The 20,988-nt window shown below is 43.4% G+C and overlaps 1 protein-coding gene across 1 annotated transcript in view; it reads left to right on the top strand.

Moving 5' to 3' along the window:
• The window catches only part of LOC124788397 (arylsulfatase B-like), a 375,465-nt gene extending 360,822 nt beyond the window's left edge, over window positions 1–14,643 (top strand). Inside the window, 1 exon segment of the mRNA XM_047255663.1 lies at window positions 14,105–14,643. Coding sequence (XP_047111619.1) covers window positions 14,105–14,407 — 303 coding nt within the window. The 3' untranslated portion in view covers window positions 14,408–14,643.
• The last annotated feature ends 6,345 nt before the right edge of the window (window positions 14,644–20,988 follow it).

Here is a 20,988-nt window from a genome sequence, read left to right as displayed (position 1 = left end):
CGCAGCCACGTCACTTTGCGTACTTACGCAAGCGCGATGCCATCTGCAAAGTGCCGCGATAGTATCTGCACGCGCTCTCCTAACGGCAGCCTCAGGGATCTCCTGGCAGCTGTTTCCGGGGGAAACGTTTTGTTACCTGGACGGAGCGCGCTTTACGCTCGCATGGCTTACGTCACAAGAAATGCTGGCTTTTCATGATTTCTAATGTACGAGTTTCTCTCATTCGCAAAAGCTTAATCGCTGACGAAAGGTGTACACACACGCTACAAGACTTTATTGGTCATAATCATAAACATAACTCGTAGCAATTTTTAGAATAAATTTATTTTATTTCACGTCTATTGTCACATACTTGTAGGTCTTCAGACTTCCGGTTTGGGTCACCAATGACCATCTGCAGATCTTTCCTCACCTTACTTTCGACGTTAATTAGTTATGCAGCACGTCTCTATAAAAAGTCAGAGATGTAATTCGTTGCTAGTAACCGATACGCTCACAAAAAAAAGAATGGCTCTGAGCACTACGGGACTCAACTGCTGTGGTCATCAGTCCCCTAGAACTTAGAACTACTTAAACCTAACTAACCTAAGGACATCACACACATCCATGCCCGAGGCAGGATTCGAACCTGCGACCGTAGCAGTCGCACGGTTCCTGACTGCGCGCCTAGAACCGCGAGACCACCGCGGCCGGCTCCGATACGCTCACCTTGTTTACTAGTGATTACGTGTTTTAGTACCAAACTTTATGGAGACGAGAAGCAGAACTAATTAAGCCTCGTGGGATTAGCCGAGCGGTCTCAGGCGCTGCAGTCATGGACTGTGCGGCTGGTCCCGGCGGAGGTTCGAGTCCTCCCTCGGGCATGGATGTGTGTGTTTGTCCTTAAGATAATTTAGGTTAAGTAGTGTGTAAGCTTAGGAACTAATGACCTTAGCAGTTAAGTCACATAAGATTTCACACACATTTGAACATTTTAAAACTAATTGACATCAAAAGTAACGTAATGAAAGATCTGCAGATGGTTATTGCTAACCGTAACCGGGAGTCTGAGTATCTACAAATTGGTGACGATAGACGTGAAGCAAAAGAAATTTAGTCTGCACTTTCGGGTCACTGTTCCATTCGCATCTTGTGAAATTTATGCCATGTTGCGGAGATTTCAGACACTGTTATGCACTGTTTTCTAAACATGAAAGATATTAAAGGTACTCCAATGATTGAAGGTTGACTGCAGTATCGTGCCTCCCTCCTATATCTACGTCCATACTCAACAAACCACTATGCGGTGCATAACGGAGGGTACCTTGTACCACGGACGGTAATCCCCTTTCCTAATCTACTCGCAAATGGAGAGATGGAGACAAAGAGAGAGAAAGAGAGAGAGACAGAGAGAGTGAGAGTAAAGACGATGGTCTACACGCCTCCGTACGATCTCCAGTACCACTTACCTTTTCTACATGGTCCTTACGCGAAATCTACTTCGGTGGCAGTAGAATCGTTATATTGTCAGCGCAAATGCCGGTTCTGTAAGTCTTTTCAATAGTGTTCCTCGAGAAGAACGTCGTACTCTCTCGAGGGATCCCCATTTGAGTTCACGAAGCATCTCGGTAACACTCGCATGTCAATTGACCTCACCGGTAACAAATCTAGCAGCACACCTCCTAATTGCTTCGATGTTTTCCCTGAATCCGACCTGCTGGTGATCCCAAACACGCGAGCAGTATTCAAAAACGATTCTAACTGGTGTTCTGATCCCGGACGCTTTTACAGATGAGCAACACATTCCCAGAATTCTGCCAACAAACGGAAGTCGATCATCCTCCTTTCCTACTACCGGCCTTACGAGCTCTTAGTATTTCATATCGTTCTGCAACTTACGCCCGGGTACTTAACTGACGTGACTGTATCAAGCACCACACCGCTAATACAGAATTTGAAAATTACAGGATTGTTTTAGCTATTCATCTGCATTAACTTATTTTTCTCTCCATTCAGAGCAAGCTCCTATTCTTCACACCAAATAGAAATTGCTTAAGGCGTCCTTTATCCTCCTGCAATCGCTCAGAAAGGGCACATTCCCGTATGCCCCAGGGTCATCAGCAGACAGTAGCTGATTTCAACTCACACTAACAGATAATTTGTATTTAAAGAGAACAAAAGTGTTCTATATCGCACTCCCCTGGGTCATGCCTGACGATATCCTTTTCTCTGATGAACGCTTTCACTCCAGGATATCGTACTCGCTTTTATTACTTAAGTAGTCTCAAAGTCACTCACGTATCCAAGAACCTAACTCTGTCCTTCGTAAACAGTCAGCAGTAGTGCAGTGGTCTGCTTTCCAGAAATTTAGGAATTTGAATCAGTCTGTTGCCCTTCATCCATGGTTCGCAGCATACGGTGCCGTGTGAGGAAAAGTCAACTGAGTTTCACACAAGTGATGCTTTCTAAATCCGAGCTGATTTGTGGACAAATTATTTGTCCCAACGAAATTTATTGTATTCGAATTCAGAAATGCCCAAGAATTCTGTAGTAAACCGACGCTAAAAGGTACTGGTGTTCAATTTTTCGGGCCAGTTCTTTTACCCTTCTTAAACACAGGAATCGCCTTTGCGTTTTTCCAGTCGCTTGGAAGTTTGCGCTGGACGAGAGCTTCGCGATAAAGTAAGAAGCCAATATCGTCCAGTACTCTGTGTGAAAGCGAATCGGTGTTCCATCCTACCAGATGAATTACTTAATTACAACTGTTTCAATTAGTTAATAACGATAGAGATGTCTTTTTCTACGTCCTCCGAACGCCCTCTGTGCGACGGTCGAAGGATTTAATACTTGAGCTATCTGTATACTCCGTTGTGTTGCAACATCAGACAGGTCGACGAGTGACTGAATAGTAGCCTTTGACTCGTTTATTTATTTTTCAGAAGACCAGAATTTTCTCGGGTTGTCAGCAAGATCTTTTGCTAGCATATGTCGGCAATGCAGTGGTTTCGCTCTTCGATATTCTTATAGACGCACCGGTTTCCATTAACTTTTGTCTGTCAACATTTCTGTGTCTTTTTAACCGAAATTGCAACAATCTGCTTCCTCAGCACTTTCAGAGTTTTTGTATTAAACCACAGTTGGTTTTTTGCGACTATAATCCACTTGGTCGCATCATACTACTGTAGAGCGCGATTTGCAGTCGATATAAACTTTGACCATAAAGCCTCTACATTAATCATATTTGAACTCAATGATTCTTGTAATTTTTTACCTCTTGCAGCCTAACTGACTGATTTATTAGCTAGTAACTATCGTCCCTACGATGACACTATAGCCACTAATCCCTCTCACTATAGTGTCACTGCCGGCTTGTTTGTAGCTACAAGGTCCAAAATATTTCCTTTGCGAGCAGGTTGTCGAATCAGCTGCTCAAGAGAATTTCTGGAAAATGTTTTCGGAACTACTTCACTGGCCTGTCTGACCCTACTGCCTGCTATGAATCCATAGACTATGGTAGGAACAGCAACAGTGTATGAATTTTCTTTGTATTAAATGCGTGTGCCGGTTTGAAATTCGATTCCACAAACCATTCGTGAGCTGTTGCTTTAAAAGTATGTATAGCATAGTAGACCAACCCACTTCTGTCAACGATGTCACAAAAAGAAGCCACGAATGTTAGTTACCACTTTGTATCGGATGTATAAACTATGATCAAAATGAAATATATGCTGTTAGCGTCTGAGAACCGAAGGAAAATGCATGTCAGTTTGTTGCGCAATGTATAAAACAGCGAGGCTGCAGCCTCCAATAACTTACATCAAGAGAATGAAAAGTTGAGAATTGACAAAGGAGCTAAGCAAGGTGACTTTATTACAACAAAAGTAGTTTTTGCAGTTTTTACGTCTTTAAATCACCGTACTGGGACGAAGAAGGATTATATATATATCAATATTTGTTATCTAAGCGAGATCTGATTGGCTGAAGACTTTTGTTTCGATTTTTTAGGATCCATAAAAACTCCAGCAGAGGATGGAGGAAATAAATGATGTAGATATGACAGCAAGCCTTAAGATTAATTTCAATAACACCAAAATAATGAACAATTGGTGTCCTGGTAGGAAAACAGTAATTGGTACACCGATAATGGAGTAGTAGAGATTCGTGATTATGCCATAGACACAGCTGAGGAATTAATATACTTTAGACAAATGAAAACGATAAGCGGATGAATGCTTTAACAAGTAAACATTAGCGTAGGAATAGCTAGGACTTCATATGGGAAACTGAACGCTGTGTTCGTTTGTAAATTCCCAGTATGACTCCAACGAAATGTCTATAGCGAACGAACTATCAATACCGTACTGACTTACTACTGTAATTGAAACTTGAACGTTAAATTCGCAGACAGTTCAAAAATCGAGGGATGGAGTGCTGCATGCTGGCCATAACAAGAAAGGGCAGAAAAACAAACGAACTAATCAGTCAAAATCGAGAAGCTGACGACGTAATAGAGACTGTTGTAACATTCCTGGCCCTGTATTTTTGCTGATTCTTAACTGGAACCGTTTTCCTTGTGACGATCGGGCGTGGGTAAGGAGAGGCTCGTAGAGAAAACAAGCTCAGCGTAAATCCCGCCAGTGTTGACCAAAAGAAACCATGTCTCTTTTCTTTACGAACCATGAAGTCTTCTCACATTTAAATCAAAAGGATAACATTTCATAACGTACTGAAGCGACAAAAGTCATGGGACACCTCCTAATATCGTGTCAGTCCTCTTTCTTCCCGGTATAGTGCAACAGGTCGATATGGCACGTGCTCAAAAGTCATTGGAGGTCCTCTACAGAAGTAGTGATTCATGCTGCCATTATAGTCATCCATTATTGTGAAAGTGTTGCCAGTGATTGATTTTATGCACGAACTTACCTCCCATAAATGTTCTATGGGGTTCATGACGGGCGATGTGGGTGTCTAAATTATTTGCTCGACCTGCCCAGAAAGTTCTTCAAACCAATAGCGAACAACTGTGGCCGAGTGTCATGGCACATTTTCATCTGTAAAAATTTCATCGCTTTTTGGGAACATGAAGTCAATGATTGGTCCACTTAGAACAGAGGACCAAGATCCCATGTAAACACAGACCACACCTTTATGGAGTCACCACGAGCTTGCACAGAGCCTTGGGTTCTTGGCTTCGTGGGATCTGTGCCACACTCGAACTTTGCTTCAGTTCTAACCTGAAATAGAGACTCAGCTGACCAGACCACGGGTGCCCAATCGTCGAGGGTTCAACTGATAAAGTGACGAGCCCCAAAGATACGCTACAGGCGATGTCGTGCTGTCAGCACTGGTATTGGAGTCGGTCGTGTGCTGCCACAGCCCATTAACAACAAATTCCGCAGCGCTGCACTAACAAATACTTTCGTAGTAAGACCCACATTGATTTCTGCCGGTATTTCACGCATTGTTGCTTAGCTGTTAGCACTGATAACTCAATTTAAACGCCGCTGCTCTCGGTCGTTATATGAAGGCCGTCAGCCATTGCGTCGTCTCTGGTGAAAGACAATGCCTAAAATTTGGTATTCTCGTCATACTCTTGACATAGTGGATACTGGAATATTGAACTCCCTAACGATTTCCGAAATAGGTTGGGTGATTTGCGGAAAGGGACCAAACAAGCGAGGTCATGCGCCCCATTTTCGAAATGGAATGTCCTATGCGTCTAGCTCCAACTACCACTCCGCGTTCAAGGTCTGTTAGTTCCCGTCTTCCGGCCATAATCACTTCGGAAATCTAATCACATAAATCATATGAGTACAAATGACAGCTCCGCCAATGCACTGCCCTTTTATACCTTGAGTATGCCGTACTACAGCCGTCTGAATATGTTCATATCACTGCTACATAACTTTTATAATTGCGTAGGCTCACGAGGCCAGAGTCAGTCGACATAAAAGTTTTCTGGGTATGGTACCGCGTCATAATGTATAAAACTACTGCTGCTAGAGAAAAAAAAAACAGCGTTTCGCCCTCGGTTGCGGCCGCCTAGTTCTGGGTCATTTTATGCATTATGACGTGCTGCCATACAAAGAAAACTATTATGTCGACATTACTTTTGTCACCTCAGTGTACTTTTTTCGTTTATTGAATTTGTGCGTAGCAATAGCTAGACGCAACCAAGTTTACACAAACATTTAAATTCAATTCCACTTTCACATCGAAATCTGCCTTTGTTGTTTCGCTACTCATATTAAACAGTCACAATATTTGGTTCACTGCCGCCTAAAGTACATTACAGTTGACTCTAAAGTCCTACTCTGACTACCAAAAATTTTTTCTAAGGAACTACAGCAACCCGATTTGTTGCAAATTTTAGGCTAGCTCCCAAGTTTTTCATGGATGTGCAATGTTCTGTTTGCTGCCCGTAAAACGTCTAGATGACGCTCAGTTTCCTTCCACGTCTCCGCGAACATCTCTTCCGTCGCAGACGCTGCAGCGGTTACAAGGCTTTCTACAACGGGTGATGTTTCACCAAATGGTGTACCGCAGCACGAAGGTTCGTCAGTTCTTGGATGAAATGTTGACCAAACGTAGCCATGATACACATTATTTTTAGTGCCATGTTGAGGATAACGTGTTCAGGTCAGCAGTCTCCTGCGGGAAAACTCTTAAGGCACGGGTGCTGTAGAGGTGGTGACAGAAGGGATGTGAGCAAAGACATGAAGACTAATCAACAGGAAGGGAGGGAGATCTTAACGTTCCTTTCACATCGAGGCATGCCATAAACAACGGCGCACAGGTTGACGACGAGTTCCTTGACTTCGTGAAGGCATCTGACACCGACGCACACTACCGTTTGGTGAAAAAAATACGAGCTTACGGAGTACCTGACCAGATTTGCGCTGGAAACAAGACTTTCTTACAAATAGTATTCAATATGTCACTCTTAACGGAACAAAATCAACGGATGTAAAGGTAAATTCAAGAGCACGCTAAGAAAGTGTGACAGCAGTATATAAATGATCTAATAGAAAGAGTCGGAAGCTCCTTAACACAGTTCGCAGAGGACGGTGTTGTGTATAAACAAGTTGCAACTCCAGAACACGGTATCGATTTCTAGAACGACCTGCAGAGGATAGATGGATGGTGTAGGCACTGGCAGTGACACTGAACGTAATATATTGAGCATGCATAAGAAAAGAAACGCACTACTGTAAGGCAACACTGTTGATGAGAGTCTAACGGAAACTATATCTACTGTAGTATATCCAAGACTAACTGTCTAGAGCCGGCCGCGGTGGTCTCGCGGTTCTAGGCGCGCAGTCCGGAACCGTGCGACTGCTACGGTCGCAGGTTCGAATCGTGCCTCGGGCATGGATGTGTGCGATGTCCTTAGGTTAGTTAGGTTTAAGTAGTTCTAAGTTCTAGGGGACTAATGACCACAGCAGTTGAGTCCCATAGTGCTCAGAGCCATTTGAACCTAACTGTCTAGAGCGATCTTAAGTGGAATGATCACACAAAGATAATAGTAGGGAAAGAAAATGTCAGACAGAGATTCGTAGGAAGAATATTAAAAAGAAATGTTGCTCACCTGTAAGGAAGGGGCTTACAAAGCGTTTGTTAGACCCATCTCGAGTATTGTTGATCAGTGTGGAATCCTTACCAGGTAGGACTAATAGAAGAAACCGAAAAGATCCAACGAAGAGCGGCGCGTTCCGTCACAGGATTGCGTTTAGTCGACGCCATAGCGTTACCGAGATGCTCAACAAGCTCCAGTGGCAGACGGTACAGGAGAGGAGTTAAGCATCACAAAGGATTTACTATTGAAATTTGGAGAGAATACTTTGGGGTAGAGTTGGAAAGCATGTAACGCCCTTCCACAAACATCTCGAGAAATGACCACCCCTAGAAAATCTGAGGAATTAGAGCTAATACAGAGACTTACCGACAATCATTCCCACACGCCATTCACGAGTGGTACAGGAAAGCGAGAATGAGTTAGTGATCCCAGAAGTACCCTCCACCAGAGCCCGTTGGGTGGTTTGTGGAAGTATGATGTAGCTGTAGATGTTGAAGAATGGGGAAGAAATGCTGCCGCGCCCTTTCAGAGGGACCACGCCGGCATTTGCCATGAGCGATTTCGCGAGATCAGGGAAAACCTAAGTGTGGGCGAGTGTGTAACGGGTTGTGAATTTGGATCGGATGGGAAGCGTAGACGGACGGCCGAAGTTGTTACGGTGACCACGCGTATAAAGTGGCATTTCCGCCGTCGGCCTGTCCATAACATTTGGTGAGGCTGTGCTTCGTACCACTGTTCCAGGCGAAACGCGAAATTTGAAGGAATATTCCATAGCCTCGCCCCCTGCCGGAAAAAGCGTGCAAAGCTCTGAAGGTTCCAGAGAACCAGCGGTGCGTAATCATGTCGTACCACTACCGACACTCGTACCCCTTACACTATTATGATAGAGAAACGGGCATAGGCGTTTAGCAAGACGAGGTGATTGGATATGAACTAAGAGAATTCTGTGGTCACTACAACGTGATAAGAAACGACCTAGTGGATGAACTGACGGAAGCAAAATTGTCGACATAAAGAACAAACAGGACAACTCTGGAAGTGCAAAGCTAACGAAACGTCTGGAAGATGCTTATATGACGGATGATGGTGACGAAGACTCTTTCTACAGCCACTGTTCGCTAATTCTGGGATTGTTGTACGTAGGTACAAAGTTGCTATGCCACTCGACAATAAGCTTAAATGATCTGAAGGTGGCCCGTAATGACCGGTATCACCAAGTGCGTGAATTAATTGCCGTGACACTGCAAGAAAAAAAAAATCAGTTTTTGCTCGCCGACTGTGCGTTTTCGTGAACTTGGCTGACTATCTGTGTTTGGTATCCCGCCCTTGTTGCAGTTACGCTGTGGTTCTTCTTGTTACTATGTGTGGCAGCAGCGATGTGTATCGATATTTGCACCGTGTACCACCTTCGGATTCGTGCATATTGTTTCCGGCTAGGGGTCTGAGGGCAGTCGGTCGATTGCTGCGGACCAGGGAAGTTACCTCCACGAGGTGCAGTCAGCTTGATCCGCTAGCGGTCCCTGCGCAATGTCAGAAAGTGTGTGGAGCTGTCCGATCACTACGAGCTTCGTGGTTCACCGACCCAGGACGTCAAAGTTGAGTAGTGGTTTCAAGTACCCAAGCCACGTCTATTCGTGTTGTGTGGTTCGTTTCGGTGGTTCGCCGTTTGGGGAGATTTTCCTGTGAGCAATACCAAGTGTTGGTATTGCTCAAATTTAGCCGCCATGTGGTGGAATTAACTATATTGGTTGATTGCAGTTCAAGTGCATCAGCGGAATTTTCTGCCCTGTTGCCGTTACTGCTACAGTTGCCTGTCCTGGCCACCAACGTAATTTCAGGCAGTGTCCTTTCTTCACCTGTTGTCGCAGTCCAACACGGTGTGTAGTTTTGACAGCTTAATACATATACATATTTGACTGTGGATAATCACTCCCATAACATTTTGTGTTTGAATTCTCATGTACCGATTGGTGTCAAGCAAGTCGTTTGTCAGGCGGTCCGTGGCTGTCGCTTGGTTAGGTTCCGACGGATCAAGTGTAGTTGGGCTCAGCACCTGTCTCACCAAAGAGAATGAGGGCAGACCAATTCCTTGGAGGCTTCTGAGTGCTGTTGTCTTTACTGTCTTTCTCACTGGTGTTAATTGTCTGTTTATAATCTATCATAGCCAATAAAAGAAAAATTCTTGGTTTTACAGTGTTTTATGTAAATAATTTTTAATTCTGGTAAGTGGATATTTGCTGAAAGGTTATTGACGTTGTGTTGTCTTTTCTTTCAGTACGGTTTCAGCTACTTAAAACTTAAGGCTTGTGGTTATACTTTTTTTTTAATTTCGGAAAATTAATTGTGGGCCTTCAGCCTTGGAACCTTATTCTTAAAAGTACCTTTCAAGCTTAAACATTACGGCTTGGAACCTTATTCTTAAAATTACCTTTTAAGCTTAAACATTGCGGCCTTCTGTCTTTGAAAGGTTATGGTAATTTATTTTAAAATCTTGGAAATTTTACTGTGGGCCTTCAGCCGTTTATGTTTCATCTTGTTTATGTTTGTCTATCCACCCTTGTCTTGAGGCTTTCAGCGCATATATATATATATATATATATATATATATATATATATATATATATATATATATATATATATATTACTTTATTTGTAATTGTAGCTGACTGTTTCCACTCACTTGAAATTTACCTTGTTGATTTTTAAGATTTCTTGTTTGGGGGCCTTCAGCCGTGAAAACTCGTACTTGTAAAAGTTCGGCTATGTGCCGCTTTGGTTGTAAATGTGTTATTAAATTACAATAAATTACAATTTTAAGGTGAAACTGACCCAAACCTTATTTGGTCCTTTCCAAAATCCTAATCAGCTGTTATGCCAAGGGGGTTTAGCGGGTGTCTCATATTCTGACACATTTCTTTGAAGAATAGCATCTGCGTATCCTAACAGCAATAAAAATCCATCTGGGTTTGGCAACTTCCTGCATGTGTGGATGGTTCTTTCTAATTTCTCGTCGACATCAGCTTTCGTTTTCTACTTCTTTCATGTTTTTATCCTTACAGTGTGCAGGAGTAGCACACATGTGAGGAGGTGGCAGTACTGAATGAAACACTTGACTTAATATGTGCCCAATTTTTATTAGTCAAGCTTGCAGAGATGAGATTTCATTTCACGTTATGGTCGGAGTTGACCAAAAATGTGTTGGCATCCATTTCCAAACGGAAAACCTTCTCCCCCGAGAGTACTATAACTGTTTTCTCGGAAACGTGGCAGTAAAGTGGAGGGTCGTTTTGTAACATCAACAACAATCTCGATACAGAAGACGAAGATTACCTGGATAAGCGTCTTACAGTACCACTGTCCGAACCATCCAAGGTGATTGAAGATATTAATTCGTGTAATATTTTTGCATCTCTAATAATCAATCTTTGTCTATCGTAATAAATTACCATCGATCATTCAATTACAATTTCTTAGATTGAAGATCACCAAAAACTCACTGTTTATGCAGGTGTTTCCATACCCCTGCTACTTTTCCTGCACCTTCGATTACCCAAGAACCTTCACCTGGACCTTCTAGTGCTCAAGAAACATGGCATAGGCCACCAACAGTGGAACGGGGACAAGCAAACTGTGCATATAAGTATAGGTATTTCTTCATACATTGATCTTTCACTATATAACTTATCTATCTGTTATATCCACACCCCATCACTAAATGCTTTTTTGTTTTCGATATAATCTACTCGATGTGATGACCGATCTCTGAGTTCAAAATGCCTTCTTTCCATGACACATGTATGCTAATACGTACACATTTCATTTTCATTTTTCTATTCAGTGTCAGTTACCTAATATGTTGTAAATTTGGTAATGTATTCATCACATTCATCGCCAGCCATTGAAAATAACCTCTTTTATGCGTAATACATCGAAAGTACAGCAACGATGAAGATAGCGGAGTGTAAACAGTCATGTGGCTACAGGGGCCAGAAGGTATTTTTCATTCTTCTCTCCTTGCTTCCTGCACCCTTATGAGAAAAGAGAATATTTCGAAGGTCTCTTGTAGGAAATTTGATGCCCCGTGTGGTGTAGAGGTATTCGATGAGAACAAGTGTATTAATCGAGTTGTAGTGGGTGGGAGTTGGCGTTTTTAGCCTTTTCGCAGAAGCGCCGAAAAATCACTGCTTTTCAGCGCGCTCTAGCGCGGATACCACTCGTCAGACAATCAGCACTGAGTAGTGCATTTTGTAGGACATTTTATCTCCTTTAATGTTGTATCATCTTCGACCATGGCGGAATTTTCTAGATATAAGGGAAAACCCAAAAAGGGCAGATATTTTGGGTTTCTTTTCGTTTGTCGTCATCAAGCCAAAGTCCTGCATCGCAACAAACATCAAATTGGGATTCAGCACCCCTGAAACGATGTAGAACCGTCGAGCAACAAACTTCCGCAATTATGGTACGAGAAAACTACTATTTGACTGGCCTATGTAATGAACAACACATGTACACTGAAGAGCCAAGGAAACTTTTACACCTGCCTAACATCGTGGAGGGCCCCCACGAGCAGGCAGAAGTGCCGCTACACGACGTGGCATGGACTCGACAAGAATGAAATTTCCACTCTACAGCGGAGTGTGCGCTGATATGAAACTTCCTGGCAGACTAAAACTGTGTGCCGGACCGAGACTCGAACTCGGGACCTTTGCCTTTCGCGGGCAAGTGCTCTACCAACTGAGCTACCCAAGCACGACTCACGCCCGTCCTCACAGCTTTACTTCTGCCATTTCATTCTAGAAACATCCCCCAGGCTGTGGCTAAGCCATGTCTCCGCAATATCCTTTCTTTCGGAAGTGCTAGTTCTGCAAGGTTCGCCGGAGAGCTTCTGTAAAGTTTGGAAGGTAGGAGACGAGGTAATGGCAGAAGTAAAGCTGTGAGGACGGGGCGTGAGTCATGCTTGGGTAGCTCAGTTGGTAGAGCACTTGCCCGCGAAAGGCAAAGGTCCCGAGTTCGAGTCTCGTTCCGGCACACGGTTTTAATCTGCCTGGAAGTTTCATGGACTCGACTAATGTCTGAAGTAGTGCTGGAGGGAATTGACAACATGAATCCTCAGGGCTGTTCATAAATCCGTAAGAGTACGCGGGGCTGGAGATCTCTTCTGAACAGCACGTTGCGAGGCGAGCCAGATGTGCTGAATAACGTTCACGTCTGGGAAGTTTCGTGGCTAGTGGAAGCGTTTAAACTAAGAAGAGTGTTTCTGGAGCCACTCTATAGCAATTCTGGACATGTTGGGTGTCGCATTGTCTTGCTATAATTTCCGTATCACTCCAACTGCACATTCCCTACACCATTATTCTGCTGGCATGCAGGGTCCATGGGTTCACGATGTTGCCTCCACACCCGTACACGCCCATCCGCTCGATACAATTTGAAACCAGATTCATCGGACTAGACTACATGTTTCCAACAGTCCAATGTAGGAGGTGACGGGCTCAGGCGAGGCGTAAAGCTTTGTTTCGTACAGTCATCAAGGGTACACAAGAGGGCCTTCGTTGAATGGTTAGCACGATGACTCTTGTTGATGGCCCAGCATTGAAAGCAGGAGAAATTCGCGGAAGGGATGGTCCCGTTCTTGCAGGATCTTTTTCCTTCCGTAGCGATGTCGGAGATATGATGTTTTGACGGATTCCAGATTTTCACGGTACTCTTGGTCGTACGTGAAAATCCCAACTTCATCGCTATCTCGGAGATTCTATGTCCCATTGCTCATGGGCCGATTACAACACGACGTTCAAACTCTTTTAAATCTTCATAACCTGCCATTGTAGGAGCAGTAACAGATCTAACAACTGTGACAGACACTTGTCTTATATAGCTGTTGGCGACCACAGCGCCAAATTCTGTCTGTATCTGAACATGCATGCCCATGCAAGTTTCTTTAGCGCTTCGGTATATTTGAGCTTCATGCATCTCATTGTTTAAGACATCGTATCTCCTAAACTATGTGTCTTACCGTGCATTTTGTAGATGCATTTAGCAGCATGTTCGGATACTGTCAGCGAAATTTATGGCGAATGGAGTAACGCATGATGCGGCAGTTTTTCCACACATCTCCTTTTTCATGACGTCATATCTCCAGGACTCTCATAGGTAGCTCGTTCTTGCCAATACAGCCATTATTGGCTAACAGTAAGAAATATGTGTATCAAGTTTGGTTGAAATCGGTCCAGTGGTTTAGAAGACATGGAACACACATACACACACGTACCAACACACATACACAAAAACACATACACATCCAATTCTGTAATATTTATGAATTCCTCATGTCACACGGTTACTGCTCTCCCCTCGTTTCTTCTCTTCTTGTGCGTAAAGAGCTGGAAAGTGGTTTACTGCGACTTATTTATTACCGTTTGGTGTCATCGTCCCATCACTTTCTCTAATGTCTGTCATGTGTTTACTTTTTACTACGTTGGTGTATGTTCGTCCTGCGTTAACATATTCATTACCTATGCGCCATGCGATACCACTACGTGACTTTGGCAGGTGACGGGGGAGACTGTGGCGGCCGCTCGCAGCGCCGCCCTGGTGGAGTGCCCCGGTGACGACGGAGAGGCAGTCGAGTGCGACCCGCTGGTGGAGCCGTGCCTGTTCGACGTGGAGGCGGACCCCTGCGAGAGGCGGAACCTTTACAGTGGACCGGACGGCCGCTTCGGCCGCCGGTTCGAGGAGGTGCTGGACCTCTACAGGCGGTCAGCCCGGCAGCCGCTCAACGTCGACGCCGACGATAATGCGGACCCTGCGCGCTGGAACAACACGTGGACCACCTGGGGGGACTTCGTCCACTGAGCGACCATATCGCCTGGGTCCCCTTCAGCTCTGTTGGGGTTCATGTTGGGACGAGCACATCTGTGGCTGTGCTGTTGGACGCACGCCATTTTTCTCTGGGCTATTTTTGTGCATTTTGGTTACAGCTTTGCTTTTTTAATAGAACATCTAAGTAACACATTCATCTCTTGCACATGCTTTTGTACCCACTATAGTACTGTCTCTTGAACTACAACGTCTTCAATACCTCGGGAATCACCGTCTCGGAAACTAGTTCTAAGCCCCCGTCTGAATTCCTGTCTTGACCCCTCCTTTGAACCTCTGCGTTCAACTCCTCTCTTGCTTGTACTATCTCTTGAACCATCCCTTGAACACTGTCACGAATCTCAATATGGACATCCTCCCGAATACTCTCTTCAACCCCTCTGTTGAAGCTCTGTGTCAAAATCGTGTTAAATACCCAAAAGTTGAAGCAATGTCTTGAACTCCTCTATTGTATCCTTTCTTGTACGTTCTCCTATGCAGTCTCTTGTATACTGTCATGAACCTATCTCTTGAAGCCAATCTTGAACTTCCTCACGAACCTTCTTATGGAAGAACCTTCTTGAGGTCCCTGTTGATTACACTAAAATGGTACCACATTATTTATTAGTGTGTTTAGAATATAGCTTTACTTAGTTTTACTTCCAATTACAGATATTCTGTGAGCCTAGCATGTGGATATTTTGACCGTCATAGTGTTCAATTTTACACTCAAGCACCAAAAACCTCTTGTACACTGTCTTGAACCGCTCTCTTGAAACCAATTTTGAAGCCCCTCGCGAATCTCGCTATGGACCTCCTCTTGAATGGTATCTCATTATTTATTTGTGTGTTTAGAACACAATCTTCCTTGTTTTGCTGCCAATTACAGATATTCTGTGAGACTGATGTGGAGCTATTTTGAGTGTCATGGTGTTCTATTTCACACTCAAGCACCCACAAATGGGATTATAATTCTGTCCTTCGAGAATAAAAATCATCACTTTTTCAATAGCCATATAATTGTCAAAGAATAGCTGCCGTTTCTGAAGATTGTGCATGAAACTTCATTGTCACGTCGGTAATAATGTGAAACAGGTTTTAGAATAGTTGATGTGATGAGCATAACATTGGACATAAAGTTTTCTATCTAGAATATTAATTTCCAGCTTTCGTGATACAAACTAAAAAATAACTATCTTTATCTTTTGTCACTTTAACAAACGTGCAGGCAAAATCTGTGCGCCTCGCAGATCAGTTGCCTTCATGTGCAATAATAATATTATCGAGACCTAAAAATCCTCTTTGTGAACCGCACTGCGAGACGTGTAGTTTACCAATTGGCCAGGCAAAATCTCTGCTCCTTGTAAATCTGGCGTCCTCTCATACTCGAGTAGTATTATCTGTTTCTACAAACCTCCATTGTGAACCGCACTTCGACACCTGTTGAGGTATTTCGCAGTGGCCACAACTGTTAAGAATCTCAGATTTTCCTTTGGTAAAATAAAATCATAGTTGTCGAGAAAAAAACCTTCTACTCTGTGAAGAAACAAACCTACGCCACTCCCCTTCCCTCCCCTCCCCCCCCATCCAATTTGGAGTCTTGACAGAGTGCATGTTTACCAAGTCGTGTGGTACAGCATCAGTGGGTAGTGCTTTTAAACGAAAACATTATTTATTGATTTTGAATATTATTTACAATTGTGTCTATGTGTAACTTATACCTCAGCTAACATAGAGCTCTGTGTATTTATATTCAATAAATCTTTAAACAAACAAACGTTGTATATCTCTAGCACTGAATCGAATAACACATGTTTATACACTTACAACATCAAGGTGGATATACCATCCAAAACAACAAATGAATACTTTGCCAAATGGATGTTTCAGTCACCCCCTAACATGCACTCGGGCAAGGATATTCAGCAAACATAAACAAACACAGGTCAGCTTCAGGAAGTAAGAGACGACGTGGCAGGGAAGAGGAGAAAGCTCAGTTCATTTGTATACAGATGCTTAGAGAATTCAGCAAAGAGCGATTAGGACACTTGTTGGGCCTGGGGAAGTGTGTCCGGAACCGTTATGTAAAAGGGAATAAGAATGTAAAATCCGAAGTTAAACATAGCCTTAGTAACTAAATTTAGAGCACATGGTTGGCTAAAGTGTACAATCAGTTAAAAATAGTAAAATTGAAATTGCTCTATAGTCTCTTACACATATAGATATTTATTGTTTTTTGTTTTAAGATCCATAAAATGAACAGCACTATTTAAAAGCGGCAGCGTACTTAAGCCAAGTGGGGGCCAACGATCAAATGTTACACCACAATACAAGAAGATACCTCCAACAAGATAATGGAAAATGACAATGTTCAGCTGGGCGCACTGACCACTACAGAATAGAATCAAATCGGCAGTAATATCGGTGAAGGTATTTTTACGTTTTGGTGAATGGGAGACACGCCCACACAGTGTCTTCTCCATCAGAAGAAAGCACTCCATTCACTGTTACATACAGGTACATGTAATTAAGTGAAAATGCAAAGAAAGGGGGGACACGAGTCCGTTGCTTATGCATCGCAAACCGAAATTAATTAAATTAAACACAGCCTCGAGATGAACTAAGCTATGCCAATACCTTTATCCACGTTACCAGAGGGCCAAGCGACCTCTACACCCTTACAGAGGAGCAGTAAAAAGTGCTGAAAGATGCTCTCACTCGAACGGTCGCCTCAGCGTTCAGTGGTGGGAGATGTTCTCAAGGCGGATTGCCGACCACGTTCCTGTATTGCAGTAGCCTAGCCTCCGCCCCTGCCGCTGACTCCAAATCTCTGGTCCCTGCACTTCTCATGTACAATTGTAGGTTGGTAACGCTAGCCCACCGCTCTACGAACTCTAGACAGACCCTACTGGAATCCTCTTTAAAATACTCTCACCATCGCGTTCACTTGTGCTGAGCCGTGTATCGACTCGTGCTACACCTCGTGTTTAGATTGCATTGGTTTTCCTTTTCTTCCCCTGACATGTTTGTTTGATATGTTGTCTGTCATTAAGTGGCTGCTTGGTTGTCTTTTCCATGGAGGTAAGAATAGAGGGAGACGCCGTGACGTCACAGCTGTGAAGCTATGTGAAGCCGAGGGTAGCCATCTCAATCCGACCAAAACATTGCTGCTGTAAGCTTGTGTGCATAGGCTTGTCGCTCGCTTTTGGAAGGATTTTGCGCTATTATGGTGACTTGTGTGGTGTTCGGACGTACGAATCGTTCTGATTGTGATGCGAAATCGAAGGGAATAACATTTCATGTGTAAGTTGTCTCGTTAAGTGTGATTTTACAACTTCATTGTGAATGAACGTGTGCTACATCGGTACTTGTACTATAGCGTGTTTTTCTCCTGTATGATTTTCGATTTCCTAAAAATGAAAGTCGGAAAGCTCTGTAGGAGAATGCCGTGAGGAGGAAGAATTGGCGTGCGTCTAAATGGAGCACTATATGTTCTCAGCATTTCCGAGAAGAGGACATAGAACGAACTTCCCTTTCAACAGTAAGGCTCCGAGAAAATGCTGTACCATCAGTTTTCCCTACACACCCAAAACATTTGCAAAAGGTATGTTAATTCAAAGAATTAAATTCTTAGTTTTCAAGTTCACGTTTCAGTATAATACATGTACCAAATTAAAAGCTAACACTACATTAACTGGCGTAAAGTATAGGCCTAAACAGGACACTGTGTAGATTCGCCAATCTATGTACCGTATTTCAGTAAATATTGGTGGTAACGAACAGTGTTTCCCAGTAGTGTAACGTAACTGAAATGTCCCAGTACGTATTACGAACACGATGTATTTATGGGGCTTTGGAGGGAGGGTATAGCTAACTTAGTTTTCAGTTTCTATTATTTAGTTTGTGATACACGTTTATTACTGAATTAACAAAATTGTATCGTTTGCATTGAAGGCTAGCTATTCGTAATATTACATTAAAAACTATTTTTAATCAGAAGAAACGCGGAATTTCGCCTTTACGAGATTTTATTTTAAACAAAAACTTAACCAATCTGATGACGTTACATGCGTATATGGTGCAATTAGCGACTGTAATACACGCAGCGCTATAGCACACTGGCAGTGTTTTGGTCAGAGTGTTATGGCAGCGAGCCACGCCCCCATGGCTTCAAAACGTAGTACGGCTGGGATACGTAGCGCCATCTCCCCTTATTCTTACCTCCATGGTCTTTTCCCTCTGCTATCGATATCTGCGTTTTTGCTTCCGGGAAACTGCTATGGAGGAAGTGAGATCTTTGACCGGTTGTAGCCTCGTGTGGTGGCGCGGAAGTAGGGGCGTTGCGCGCAGAGAGAGTGTGGTGGACACCTGAGGGCAGTGTGGCTCTCCAGCGCGAAGCAGGCGTGGTCGGTTGTACCGAGTCGCCACGTGATGTATGTCGGTTGTGTGTAATGAGCGGGTCGAGTTGACGGAAGAGCTCCCCGCGTGTTGGTTGTATACAGAATCGCCCCACGAGTAGTTGCTGTTCATTTCGGCTTGTGGGACGTTAACAAGCTTCATTAAATCCTCCGTCAACACTGCAGTTTAAAAGGAGACACCTAACATGAAGAAGCGGTCACTACCCGTCAACGTTGCAGAGAAGACGTGAACTCCGGTGACAGAGTGTGCTGTTGCGTGACCGTGGCGTGTTGTGTACGCTGGCGACGTGTGCGCGGTCGGATGTGTGGATCCTTAACCATCAGAGGTTGTGTACTGCCTGTTAGAGCATAATTGCAATTTAAGTTCGTGGAAGATTTAATCATTAAGAAATAATTTTGTGTAACCAGCGTCTCTTCTGCCTTGTGGCCTCCGGCGACCGGGTTTCTTGTCCCTGGCTCTAATTCTGTCAGCAAGTTAAGCCATCTTATCACAAGTTTTCGCTGGCTAAAAGTCGGTGCAGTGACCAGCCTAAGAGTGGCAATTGTGTTTACGGGCGTATTTAAATTGGTCAGTATTCTGTCTAGCCTGAGCATCCCTGAGTGGGTGATTTGTGGCCGCCTTACACGCGTCCGTCTTATCTGTTAGGTTCTAATGATATTCCAGGACATTTTTGTTCAAAATTTTTTTAACTTCCTCCAAGTTTGTAAATTCCTTTTATTGCCATTAATCGTGTGTTTGCTAAGACCTGTTTAATTTTTTTAATGGCGGTGTTGGTAGCTTCACTACCTCACCGTACCTTATTAACAAAGTTCTGTATTTACTTTAGTATCCTGTTTTAAGATAAATATTTAAACTATTGTATTGCTATAAATTACTTGATTGCCGTTAGCGGCGTGTTTAAAAGGCTGTTTATTGCCGTACTTCAAAATGGCTCTGAGCACTATGGGACTTAACTGCTGAGGTCACCAGTCCCCTAGAACTTAGAACTACTTAAACCTAACTAACCTAAGGACATCACACACATCCATGCCCGAGGCAGGATTCGAACCTGCGACCGTAGCGGTCGCGCGCCTCCAAACTGTAGCGCCTAGAACCGCTCTGCCACTCAGGCCGGCTATTGCCGTACTGCTAGTTTCTGTAAGATACGAATAAAACATTTGTGAAAATCTCGACAATAAAGTACTAGAAATTTGGCCCCGTTTCCCAACTTGTGGCGTGGCTTGTAGTAGCCGTAAACACTCTGTGTGTCAAATGCACACACATTTATTAGATTGAGTGGGATGCAAACGGGCTGTTCAAAGGTGAGTAATCGAAATAGGTCCTCCCATTTCCGTAGATCACGTATAGCTACCACAGAGCGAAATATCTAGAGGAACAATACGCTAGGACACCAAATGAGCCTACCACTCAAGAAGCAGATCCAGCTGATCCGTTTCATGTTTTTACGTAGTTGCACGATCGTCGATATCTTTTAAAACCCTACGTACATGGGCTTTTAGAGGCACTCGTCCAACACAGATAAGATTCTAAAACCGACATTTTTAGGGCGTTGTGCCATAGTCTCTAAAAACGGAACCTTGTAGGATCACTTTCTTGTCTGTCTCTCTGACTGTCTGCCCTCTTGTTAAAAACCCTTTTTCTCAGGAACAGGTTGACGATATCAAGTTGAAATTTAAGTCACATACTAAGGTCCAGAGGACTTTGGCGGTATAAAGAAGGTAAGCTTCTAAGACAATGAACCCATTCATGTCACGTATTTTGACTCTCGAAAACACACTCATCAAAAACGATAAGGTATTTCAGATCGACTGAGAATCTTGGAATTTGGCACTAAGTAAGGTTTCACAGTAAAACGAGAGGAAAAACCAGAAAATCGTTAATTTGTAATTATATCACAAGCAAAAATATTTTTCACTTGTTATCAGACTGCCTATTATTCATCCGTCTGTTAAGCCCCTTTTCCTCAGGAAGGGGTAGACGTACTGAGCAGAAATTTAAGTCACATACTGTGGTCTATGGTATTTTGGTGCTGGAAGAAGTTTAAGCTTTTAGATCACTGTAATCAAAAGATACAGCGATTTATGTCATATACTTTGATACTCCCAAACCCACTCATTAAAACCGATATGATGCTTCCCTTTGATATAGAATCGTGAAAT

The sequence above is a fragment of the Schistocerca piceifrons genome, chromosome 3 (assembly GCF_021461385.2).
Source record: "Schistocerca piceifrons isolate TAMUIC-IGC-003096 chromosome 3, iqSchPice1.1, whole genome shotgun sequence".
Lineage (NCBI taxonomy): Eukaryota > Metazoa > Arthropoda > Insecta > Orthoptera > Acrididae > Schistocerca > Schistocerca piceifrons.
The sequence above is the reverse complement of the archived record's forward strand: the minus strand, read 5'-3'. Positions and strand labels throughout refer to the sequence as shown.